The sequence below is a fragment of the Cydia amplana genome, chromosome 17 (genome assembly GCF_948474715.1).
Source record: "Cydia amplana chromosome 17, ilCydAmpl1.1, whole genome shotgun sequence".
Lineage (NCBI taxonomy): Eukaryota > Metazoa > Arthropoda > Insecta > Lepidoptera > Tortricidae > Cydia > Cydia amplana.
The window spans coordinates 7,334,201-7,346,696 of record NC_086085.1 but is presented as its reverse complement, the minus strand read 5'-3'; the positions used below and the strand labels follow the sequence as shown (position 1 = coordinate 7,346,696).

Here is a 12,496-nt window from a genome sequence, read left to right as displayed (position 1 = left end):
TTCATTTTCATTACGAATATTATTTGTTCCTGAGTTTTAAATGCTTTCTATGAGAGGAATGCCTCTCGCGTCAAATGATGCGTCTATTGACAGCACATTTTCATTATGGAATAGCTGTCACGTTAAATGTTTGTAGAGATTTTTTAGAAGGCTAGCATAGCAATTTATTGAGAAATGGAATATCTAATCAAAACCACTAGGGGAGATGTGCGTATAATGATCCCCTTAAGGGAGAAACTTTACTGTGTTCACAGTTGGAGACAAAAACACAAGATTTAGGTCTTTATGAACAGTCCATTTACTTAACTAAGTAACTGCATACTTATTTCTCGTGTTTTTTTTATATATTTAAATAATTATGTTATGTTTTCTAAAGGTTTAGTAAAGGATCATTTTATACATAGGTATGTATAAAACGATCCCTAGGGTAGAGTTAAAACGATCACAGATGATTCCTTTGTAATATCAAGATTTCTTCGTCTTAATCATTTAAGTCAGTCGATTCCAGCGTTTCTTTATTTTCAGAAGATGAGTGCTATTTTTTTTTTGGCCTTATTTTGGCGTTCAAACCGTCAGGGGCACAGATTTTGGTTGCTATTTTAAAAGGCAATCCATAATTTAATCGCATTAAGAGCCCTTAGAATTTCTTCCTAGGGTCATTTTTTCGGAAGTAAGTTGCTTTGCGCACATAAATTCGCGACATAATATGTTATGGCCTGTACAGGAAATACTCATGAATAGTAAATTACTTAGGGGGTAAAATGATTCCAGGGATCATTTTACGCCTACGAAAAGGGATCATTTGACCTCAAACACCAAATTTGAAATATCGACAAAAATATAACTTTCAAATTCAACTTGCTTCAGTATAAACATCCTTAAAGTATAGATAAACATCATTAAGATCCGACAGTGAATCATAATTTTAATAAAACGCAACATGCTAAAAGTAATGGAATTCGGAAAATATGCTACCGTAGATTAGACGTATATGTTTTAATTATTTTCTAATAAAATCACGCTACGTGCTCATACCGCCATGACACTTTAAGAGGCAGTTGGCGGGGTCACCGGGTAGACGTTTAATGCATATTTAGATAGATGGCATCAGTAGTTGCTCAGATAAGAGGGGGGATCATTTCACTTTGAGGGATCATACACGCATCTCCCCTAGGTACATGTAAAAAGATGCAGTCTCGCGACGAAGTTCTTCTAATACAAACAAATATTGAAATGTAGTCGGTTATGTTTATTTACTTACACGGTGTTCCAGCAATTGGAAACGAGACAATCAGCTTTCCAGTACCATCTGCATCGGGTGCTACGGTGGCGATTCCGCGAATGGTATCCAGGGCTTGGTCAATAACTTGAGTATTGAATACATCGACGATGCCAAGCTCCGCGTCTAGTGTGTACCTCGCATTATTGCAAGTGCCAGTTTGGAAGACGGAAGGATATGATTCGATTTCGTGCCATAATCCCATATACTGAAGAAAAAAAAGCATTGATTGAAGTATGAGCATATTATTTATTCTGTGGTATGTGATATTGGCAGATTATATGATGTTTACTCAGCTGCAGACCGTATATTTATTCCTTTATTTGTTTATGGTTTAGTGAAACTGAACAATTTTATTATTAAATTAACCTCCTAAAGCCCAAGGTCCTACCCATAGTACTTATTAACTTTCTTATTCAGACCCAGCTCCTACAACAATTGTGTAGTCATAGCGTACCACGGTCCTACCGTAGGACTTAATAGAAAACCCATCATTTTGTTTTAAAATTTTGCGCTTATCGAAATTGGCGTGTACGAACTTCTAAAGGACTGTTTTGTTTTGTCTGTGAGCCCTTTAACAAGTTCGTAAAAAAAAATCAAAGTGCTGTTGTACAAGGTGCTGTATAAGTACAATATAAAAAAAGTCTTTTAAGTACTTGGGTCTGAATGAGTATAAAACAATAGTACTACTGGTAGGACTACGGGCCGTACTGACTATACATACTCAATTTTTCATTGGGCCTTAGGAGGCTATATCAAAGAATCCGATGTACTCGTAGGAAAATACTAGTTATTAAATGCCTAGGCAAATTCTTTCGTAATTAATAGAATGTAATAACAATATTGGTTGTTACCTGTAAGTAACAATTTAACTGACAACCAATCCTGGCATTAGAAATATAGTGTGGTTGAAGTTCGCTTCTTGCCTATTCGAAATCTCGAGATCAGGTTATTTTAAGTCAAGTAGAATCGGTAACAAAAATATGGATGTTGTTGTGCTCCGAAATAAATGCATTCCATTTATTTATATTTACCATGTAAATAAGGTAAGTAAACGCCGATATTGAGTACCTATCGGCATTTGCATCTACTAAAAGAAACATACACGACATGTGACATGCGTGGACATGTAGCCCGAAAAGGCTGGTAGAGTGGAGATCTTGGGGAGAGTCACGCCCAGAACCAAAAATGCGTTGGTATGACGACATCAAAAGAATAGCTGGATCAAAATGGGTACAAAGAGCACAAAATATAACAGAATGACAAAAATTTAAAGAGGCCTTTTCTCAAGGATTGAAAAAGGCTAAAAGGAAGAGAAAAGAAACACAAACTTACTCTTTCAGCATCAAAATTAGCCATAGCAGGTATGTTCATATCGCAAGAGCCTCTGAAGACCACGGGCTGGTCGACCACATGGTCAGGGTAGTAGAAACACCCGTCGTCCGTTTGGTCGGTTAGGTCGTAATACGCGTTGTTAAGGTCCATAATCGAGTCCACCACTTCTGTGACAACTGCCCGGGCGGCATCGGTTTGTACTCTCGTTCGGCTGGTTATCCAACTGTACACTATAATTAGAATCACATATTATTAAAATTTTATTTGTAATTAATATTGTCATAATATCATTATAATTATCTAAAAACGCAACTATAAATAAACACATTTTAATTACTTAATTCGTAATTTTAATAAATGTTAGGTACCTCGTTTCTGGTTATTTGGCTGGTCAATGCAACTGTACAATATTGCATAATCGGAGTAATCTGTGGCTAATACCCAAAGTTCTTGATCTGCAAATACTGAAATAAAAGACGAAGACTAAGATATAATTAAAGTACATGTTTAATCCTCTGCCTCTGGCTTGCCTTAGCGGCTGTCCAGGGTGGAGTCGAGAGAGCTGCGTTCTGCAGATCAGATGACCATGCCACCAGCTTAGCCATTCCCACCGCTGTTGAAAGTAACCAACATTTCACTAGACTTATATAAGTGTAGTGAAACTAACCGTGAATCATTCAAAACTGTTAACCAATATTTATCGAGATGAAAGCTATCGATATAATTTGAATCGAGGGTCCATCACATACTCACCACCAGGAGCTACCTCCAAAGTCACCGACAATTTCCCGCCACCGTTGGCATCTATAACCGTCGCCGTTCCCGTGATAGTTTCCAGTCCCTGGTTGACCACCTGACTGTTCACAACGTTGACCACGCCACCTTCCAGGGTGTACTCAGCTCTGGCACAGGTTCCGAGGGCGCTATCAGAGTGGTAGCTTGATATTTCGTGCCACAATCCGGTGAACTATGAACGGTGACATAAGGCAAATTAGGTAAGTATTACATAAATTAATAAGTAGTTAAATGTTGTAAAATTTAGTAGTTACCTACTGAAGAGTATCTATTCTTTGAATAATTTTACGGTTTAGACTCACTTGTTTTAAGTCGCTCGCGCGTAGGGTTTGCACGACGGATCCGAAATGTATGGGAAGATCCGCGGATCCGGATCCAGATCCGAATAATTTCATACATTTCGGATCCGGATTGCAAACCCTACTCGCGCGACATGTTTCGGAGAGCCTAGGTCTCCTTTCTCAAGCACTAACAGTGCGAGCAGTGGTGCAGTCTAAACCGTAAAATTATTCAATGTTAGTATGTCTCACAACAGTTTAAATTCGAGTATCTATTCTTTTTCAAGGTATCTACATAATGTCTTCAAGGTATAGTTTATGTTGACTAATAAATACATGGTTAATTTGTTCTTAATAGGAAACCTGATTTCAAGTGGGCTCTCAGATTTTATAAGTAAATAATAATTAGAGAGTTAGCTTGGGCAATTACAAGATTTTCGGAATTGTAAACTAACTATTTAAACTGGTAGCAAGCAGACTTTGTGATTGTGCTTTTATTAGAGCGTTGTTTCGATTTGTTGCCACTGGTCGCTCCGCTTGGTAATCATTATCCTTCCTATCCTTAAATACTCACTCTTTCAACATCTAAAGAGTCTACAACGGGTATGGTCGAATCACATTGCCCAGGAAGCAGAATGGGTTGGTTCTCTTCGATCACGGGTAGCTCGTAACAGGCTTCTTCGCCGAAATCCGTGGATCTTAGTTCAGCTAAGGTGATGCCGACAAGATTATTCAGGCTAGTGTTCATCAGAGCAAGGAATATTTCAGTGAATGTTTGGCCCCTGCCCAGTTGCCAGATGTATACTGTAAGGAATTATTGTTTTAGTGATAGACACAAAACTATTTGTTAAATGACGTAATCCATTGTAAATAATTATCTATTATCTCTACCCTGATATCGAATCCATATTCAAACTGGGACATAAGAATGTACCTAGTTTAAAATACAAATAATTTTTGCACTTACCAGCTCTTTGATTTGCGTTTATGTTGACACATTGGTAAGTGAGAGCGTAAGTGGAATGGTCCGTCATCAGAACCCAAAAATCGACAGCTGAAATAAAGTAAAATATCAATGATTTAAAATAATTATAACATTGATAAATGGTTACATACGTAATGAATTACGATTTATAGACTGTTTATTTAAGACATAGACTAGGAATCCTCTAGACGGAGTTTAGAGCAATTATTTCATGAAACCGATGCAGCCAAAAATACGGGGGTGCGGGGGGACGAGGTGAGCGAATCCCGTGCCGTGATTGGTCCGTTCAAAGACACGGACTAATCACGGCACGGGATTCTGACACTTTGACTCGAAGATGGAGTAAAACTACCGTATATAGTGGCAGAGAGGGTAGCGTTACTATGCTTAGTCTAGAGGATGTCTTGTCTGTGATTTAAGACGTTATCCTTTGTGGGTATAGTTGCTTTAAATCCACATAGGGTTTTAGGAAGGGACATGACTTGTTGTCAATATTTATACCGTACTGAATCTATGAAATCTGTGACAGCGCCTGAATACCGTGTCTCCTAATTTTACTTACGCTCAGATAATCCATTTAAGTTAAGAGATAGTTTAGCGTTCCCCTCTTCCTGGCTGACGGTGCCATTGATCTCCTCATAAAAGTTCCGGTTCACGGACTCATAACTGATGCTAATCACGCCTTCATCACTGGTCAGGCTAAGCCGAGAACAGTCTCCGACTTGCTGGGGATTGTCAGTTCTGGAAACTTCGTACCAGGTGCCAAGGAACTAGAATAAGAAGTTCTAAATGTTCACAACTTCTTTTTACGACACAGCAACTAAATGAGAAAATTTTACAGACTGCCTGTTCCGTAGTCAACAAGGAACCCTTATAGTTTTGCCATGTCCGTCTGTCTGTCTGTCTGTCCGAGGCTTTGCTCCGTGATCGATAGCGCTAGAAAGTTGCAATTTGGCATGAATATGTAAATCAATAAATCCGACAAAGTCTACGTTTTAAATCATGGGTCTAAAAATATGAAAAAAATCGTAGAAACAGAGCTTATGAAAGACATTAAATAAAAACTACAGCGAACATGATCACTTTAGCCGTTTTTGAGTTATTACAAAAAGTCTTCTCTTCTTAGTAAAAATTCGTACAAAGCGCTGCGAAAGTACTCCCTTTTGCTTGTAATGGACATGATACTAATAGCCCCCGTTTAGCCTAAGTATTCTGACAGAATGGTAACTACGGAACCCTACATTGAGCATGGCCCGACATGCTCTTGGCCAATATTTATAAAATTACGTTGGTTTATGATTCGTAAGCGAGAAGCTTAAATAATTTGCCTCAAGAATTTGCCGGTGTTTATCTAATCATAAATCTACATCTAGTGACGGAAATGAATTACCAAGATTTTTTTGATTATCTTTTATTTGTTTCAATTTCTAGAATTTACCGTTCAAGGCCACTGCATTTTACACTTGAATCTTACATAATTACTTAATTTGTGCCTAGTAACCGGGAGTGATACGTCTTTTATCGAGTAGCTAATCATTAAAAGAAAAAATACATAATTATTTCAAATTACAGTGGAACAGCACGAATCTTAAGGGAAACGCCAAAAACTTCGTGTCGTGAGATTTCGTCTTATGGAGGGCATCGACTTAAGGAGGTTCTTGTATGTTTTTGTTCGTCTTAAATAGGTTTCGAGTTACAGAGGTAAAACGCATGAAAAAATCGTGTAAGAGAGGTAATTATAGAAACGCTTAAAATACAGTCTTATTGTTTTTTTCGAGTTACAAAGGTTTGTTAGTAAATAACTTCGAGTTATAGAGGTGGTAAAACAAAGCTACTAAGAATTTTTTCTTGTTGTAGAGGTCAAATAGGTAAAAAATGTACTGAATAATCGTGAAGGGAATCGTTGGTTACTTCGTCTTAATAAGACGAAATCCTCGTTAACACGAAATAAAATGCTATTCCGTTCCCTTCAGAGCCCAAAACCTCCATAACTCGAAATATTCAACCTCATTAAGACGAAGTAAACAACGATTCCATTCACGACTATTCAGTACATGTTTAGAGGTTAGACTTAGCGAGGTTCCACTGTATTATACAACGTTGTTAAAGGAGCAAACTCACAGTATTAAACAGGCATTTAATAACTTAAAACTTACATTGTCAATATTGAAGCCTGCTTGTACAGTAATATCCGGGTTACACTGTCCATCCTGGATAATTTGAGCACTAGTTCCTAACAGACCTAAAATACTAAAACCTATTATTAATGTCAACATCATGAGATCATTATTGTTCCCGCTCACTAATGAACCCACCACTCAAATGGTGTTATCATCTTAGCTTATCATATTTATAAAAACTTTATCTATCGATATTTGGTATTTAACGTTAATCTTGTGTGCCGTGATTTGTGGATATAATAATTGTTTCGATGTCAGTACGTCAATGGTACGGAAGATATCGACTATGTTTAGATATTAAGGACATAGATAAGCATGCACTTGAGGAGGTATCGCAAAGTGCTTTCCTGGTAAAGATATTTCTAATTGTTGCCATTGTTGTTCTTACATTACATGTACGACAACTAATCTTCTGGAAGTTTAGTAAGATGTCACAACACTACAAGTTGCATTATTATTATTGGGGTGGTATTGGGCCTTTGAGTGTCACGTCGACCAAGTATTGATCTATTGTGACGGCCCTTTAAAGTTCATTACTAATGCCCGTTGCAGCCAGAAAATTACAGATGCTTTGGGCCGTAACGTTCTGTACCTCATAGGGTTGCAATACATGCCGTCCTAAGTAGGTACTTCTTTTTGACATTAGTGGTCCACAGGAACAGAGAATGTGCATTGCGGTCTCCTCTGACTCCTGGCAGAACCTGCATGTCGCATCTTGTTTCTTGCCAATTTGAAACATGTGCTTGTTCAACTTACAGTGTCCAGTCAGTATTCTAGTCACCGCGCAAGTTTTGTGCCTTTTGAGCCTCAGAAGCTCCTTAGTGATTTTGCTGTTGAACCCTTTGATTAGAGCTTTCGAGTGTACTTGTCCTTTAGCGAACTTCCACCAATTCATTGCTCTCTTTTTTCTAAGTCGCTGAGCAGAGAATATGCATCCCGTTTTGTGATTCCACAGAACGGTTCTGGGCCGACCAGGGGTGTGTCTGCGCCCTTTCTTGCAAGTTCATCTGCTTCTTCGTTTCCGTTAATGTCGGAGTGCCCTGGTACCCATCTAAGTGTGACTTTGTTGGAGTTAGCCAGTGCATTTAGGGTTGTTTTACAGTTCTGGACTAGTTTTGAGTTTGACTCAAGGGATTCTAGTGGCAGTAGAGCAGCCTGGCTGTCTGAGTTGATGTAGATATGTTGGTGTCTTAGGTTTCTGTCCAGGTTAATCTCCGCACATTTGTTGATGGCGAAGACTTCTGCCTTGAAGATTGAGGTCTTTGTGCCCATGCTGACGCTAGCTCTGAGCTTAGGTCTCTCACCATAGATCCCACATCCTACATCATTTCCTTTCTGTGAACCATCCGTGTACCAGATGTGGCTTCCCTCTTCGACGTACATTTGGTTGTTAGTCCATTTGTCTCTAGGAGGTATTTCTAGTTTGGTGAACTGACATTCGGTGTGCGTGTCATCAGTGGGCATGATAAGGGTTGTATTTGCAAAAACCCAGGCCTTTAGTTTGTCTAATGCTTGAGAGCGCCATTTTGGCCTATTTAGCGTGCATATTCTGTAGACGCACTGCTTGGCCTCCTTTTGCACCTGCAGATGGAGTGGTATAATGTCCAGCAGTGCATCTAGGGCCGCCCTCGGTGTTAAGGAGAAGGCGCCTGTCGCTGTTAAACAAGAGTCGCTGTTAATACAAGTTGTATACTCGTTACTTCTGGCGCGAATATACATAGTATAATAACATATAAGGTATTTAAAAACTAAAGCCACGATATCTAACTTAAAGCATAAACTAAAGATAATATATACATAAAACACAACAAATTAGATACCTACCTAGTAGTTACTAATAAATCATTGCTCGTGAATTTTATCTGTAGATGTTTAGTAAGATAATGAAGTGATTTAATGCGGATAATATCATTAGTTTATTAGTCTAAGTACCTTGATAAACTATTTAGCTGCTACCGTATACATAGGTATTTAAATAGGCTACCGTAAGCAGATTTCGATCACGCACAAATTGTGTTCGAAGCGATTATTTTCAAATGTACTTATTTATTTAATCAAAAAATGATTTTAGAAACTCTATCGTTGTTTTTATAGACCTATCGAATGATGTGATGAATAATTTATTTTCACTTTTTTTACAGTTACATGACTGTATGGAGTGAGCTTCCACCCCCCCCCCCCCTAAAAATAAGTACACATCTTTAAAATTGTAACTTTAATACAATGTAGCGACTCACAAAATACACCCATGTTCTAAATTAAGTTAAATATCAGTACCATAAATTGTTTTCTATTAAATTTGCTGTGACATACGGACAGGCTGAGGAACAGACGGACATGACTAAACTCCATTCCATTTTCTAATCTAAGAGGTAGCTGTAGCCTTGTTAAACCAGTTCAGTTAGAGGCTCTACAGCTAATGGGGTTATTCATTCTAAATAGGGAATTTAGTAAACGAATGAGCCGTTTTATTATAGAGCCTCTATTTTTAAAATGATTTACAGTTTAAAAAATTACATGCTTTAGAATGTCTCTAATTTCGGAGTGCCTCTTTGCATAGGCCTCCTTTGATTTCCAAAATTCTCTGTTTCATGCTACTTTTCTCTAGTTTGGACCTAGGTATAGTTAATTTGATGTCATCTTCCTTTTGTTGCTTCTCTTCGCACCTCTTGGGTACCTTGGAGGCGTATTCAGATTGTAATAACAGGTTATGAATTTGATCTGGATTTGTTATGTTATGGATATAATCTGCCAGTGTCAAAAGTGACGTTTATGGTTGAAGAAATGCCATTTATACAACCTCAATAATTCCATAAATAAAATAATTAAGGGATTGTAATAAAGAAAATTTTCTCTGCTGCGGTTGGGAATCTGCTGTATGGCATGCATTGCAATATCTAGGGCTAGGGGATAAATTTTGCATCCTTGGACCTCGAATTCGAACTTTTGACGGTTGTAATGTTTGCGCTGCTTATAATCTAATTCTCAGAAACTTGATAGATAGGCACATTGACACATTTATTTAAATAAGTAACTATGTCAGTTTTTATCATAATCAGCAGATAAATAAAATTAATTAATATTTGAGGTATCGTGATAATAGTCACATAAATGCCAGGAGTTTTTATATTGAAATATCTTATTAATAAAACCTTTTTAAAATGACTTAGAACTTCCCATTTGTCGAATGCAGGGCAAATTTCATATCTTTATGTTATATTATATAGATTTTGAGTTACGTAGGGGTCAAAAGTAGCTCCAAATGGTTCGTGTAATATAACACACCAGTTCGCCAGTTCTTTTCTCTTCTCTCCGCGTGTCTAGATACTATTTAGAAGAGTTTCTTGCTGATTAAGGAATTTAAACGTTGGTGATAACATAGGGCATCAAATTTTTCAGAGTATCAGTAAATTGGTGAGTATAAAGGGTACTTGGGGTAATCAAATTTCCCAGTCTATAGCGAACAGACAAAGACAGCAAAACATGAGGTAAGCATCCGTAAGCACGCACGTGTCTGTGTGCGGGCCTGAAGATTAGAAAAACTTGATGGATGGTTTTCTTTCTTTTTTCCATATGTTTGATATACACGGCGAGTCGGAGATTTAATTAAAATAAAAAATCTGCATTAATAACAAAAAACTTTATTTAGAAGTAAAACCACGTGGTTATTAGAAATAAAAACGAATAAAGGTGTATATTATTATCACAAACAAAATTTTCTGATATAATCAATCAATACAAAATTAAACTTAAAACTAAATTAAATGGAAAATAATGACGATGAGATCTAAACTATTTGACTTGAATCATAAATAAGTTACGACTAAAATGACTTTGCTAGTCTACATGACTAAATGTAGGAATACGGAGACTAGCATGACAATAATACTGCTCTTGACGAGAAGGGCGGAGCTGGGTTCATCGCAGTCGTCGTGTTGCGAGATGCTGATGAAGTAGGGTTGGTGGAGTTCTTCCCTCGTGCCCATGTAGGTCTCGATGGCGTATCGGGCTTCATTGTTTAGTGTGCGGGCGCGACTCAGCTTGAACGCACCGACTGTAAACGATACATACATTGTCAAAACATTGGATGCCTACATTGTAATGTGTTTTTTTAACTCTGTCCTGTTCTTGCTCTCTTTTATTGCTATTGACCGCATTGTTACGATTTGTATATCTTCGTAAATAGATTGTTATTATATTTATTTATGAATCGTAGTGTATGTACAAACTTGTGTATGTGTCTCTTTTATAATCCAGTTTATTTGGTTTTTGTTTTTTATCTTGCTCTACTTGCATTACCTACTCACCGCCGCCTGTTGTCTACCATAGTTTAAGTTATATGCTTAATATGTATGTACTGTTTCAATTGTTATTGGTGAGCCATAAAGAATATTTGTATTGTATTGTTGGTGAATTGAATACACCTAACCTACACTACTCATCATAACTAAAAAAGGAAACAAAAAGGAAACATAAAAAAGGATACAAATAAAACGGGCCATTCGTTTCGTTTGATACCTACAATGTACCTTATGCATTAGATACACTCGTTAAATTGATTAAAATTATACAAAGGGCCTATGTATGTATAATTTTAATCAAGGCCTATGATCAATGCGATGATGATGTCTCATTTATGTCGCTTTTTAATATAGAAAAATGGGGACAGCTTCCAGGCTTTAGCAGGTCACATATAAGTAATAAATCTGCCTGATTTCATCATAAAAACATGACCAAATTAAAGTTTCGTACCTATTCTCTGGAAGGAATTGATATTAGTGCAAGTATATGCCAAAGCATATCCTTCATAGTCCGTTGTTAGAATGAGGACTTCCACAGGCACAGATTCTGGAACAAAAATAATAATGTAAATGTAAATTTTAAAATTATGATATTTATAACACATAATGAATTAGACGGATAACGGAAGTGATAAGCGAAGTCAAATAAAATTTTTAACAAGCAGATACGCCTGCGAGCAATATTCCAAATTTTATATCAAAGGAAGAAATTGAAAAAGTAACGCTTCCCGCAGGACTTGAACCCGCATCCTCCACAATCCGTGTGTTGCTACGGAAGCCTACCTACCAGGACATCGCAAATCTTTCCATTCCTGGGTGGCGTATAGCGACATCTAACCGAAAAACTGGACTGAATTGTGGAGGATGCGGGTTCAAGTCCTGCCGGAAGCGTAACTTTTTCCATTTTTTTCCTTTAATATAAAATTTGAAGTCAAATCAAACAAGAAAATGCTACAAAAATGCAGTTTAACTGCTAAACAATGCTAATAAAAATATCTCTCATAGCTTTATTAATGAATATTCAAACCTTATCTAGCAAAACCGATTTTTGCACATTATTAAAGTCATATTTAAGTAACTCTTACCTTCACTGCCTTCAACAGGTAATCTGACTGTGACCGTAGCACCGTTGACAGTAGCAGTGCCTTCTCTAACATGAAGAGTTTCGTCGTGAACTTCCCAGTGCTGCACTGAGACGCTGTCACCATCAACTTCTAACCTAGTTCCGATGCATTGGCCGTCGTTATTGGCTGTGTAAGGGTATCTTTCAATGTGATACCATGTACCTGAGAACTGTAAAAACAATTGTTCAAAAATTACTTTTACAGTACATATGGGGCTAC

The 12,496-nt window shown here is 37.3% G+C and overlaps 1 protein-coding gene across 1 annotated transcript in view; it reads right to left on the bottom strand.

Annotated features, from left to right (window-relative positions):
- Positions 1 to 12,496, bottom strand: part of LOC134656060 (uncharacterized) — a 49,939-nt gene that overhangs the window by 24,094 nt on the left and 13,349 nt on the right. Inside the window, exons 20-31 of the mRNA XM_063511578.1 lie at positions 12,239 to 12,446; positions 11,605 to 11,700; positions 10,697 to 10,906; positions 8,073 to 8,507; positions 6,829 to 6,989; positions 5,235 to 5,442; positions 4,655 to 4,741; positions 4,262 to 4,491; positions 3,368 to 3,581; positions 2,983 to 3,078; positions 2,615 to 2,844; positions 1,262 to 1,487 (exon numbers count right to left, since the gene is read on the bottom strand). Of these exons, the coding sequence (XP_063367648.1) occupies positions 1,262 to 1,487; positions 2,615 to 2,844; positions 2,983 to 3,078; positions 3,368 to 3,581; positions 4,262 to 4,491; positions 4,655 to 4,741; positions 5,235 to 5,442; positions 6,829 to 6,989; positions 8,073 to 8,507; positions 10,697 to 10,906; positions 11,605 to 11,700; positions 12,239 to 12,446 (2,401 nt within the window). The remainder of the gene's footprint in view (positions 1 to 1,261; positions 1,488 to 2,614; positions 2,845 to 2,982; positions 3,079 to 3,367; positions 3,582 to 4,261; positions 4,492 to 4,654; positions 4,742 to 5,234; positions 5,443 to 6,828; positions 6,990 to 8,072; positions 8,508 to 10,696; positions 10,907 to 11,604; positions 11,701 to 12,238; positions 12,447 to 12,496) is intronic.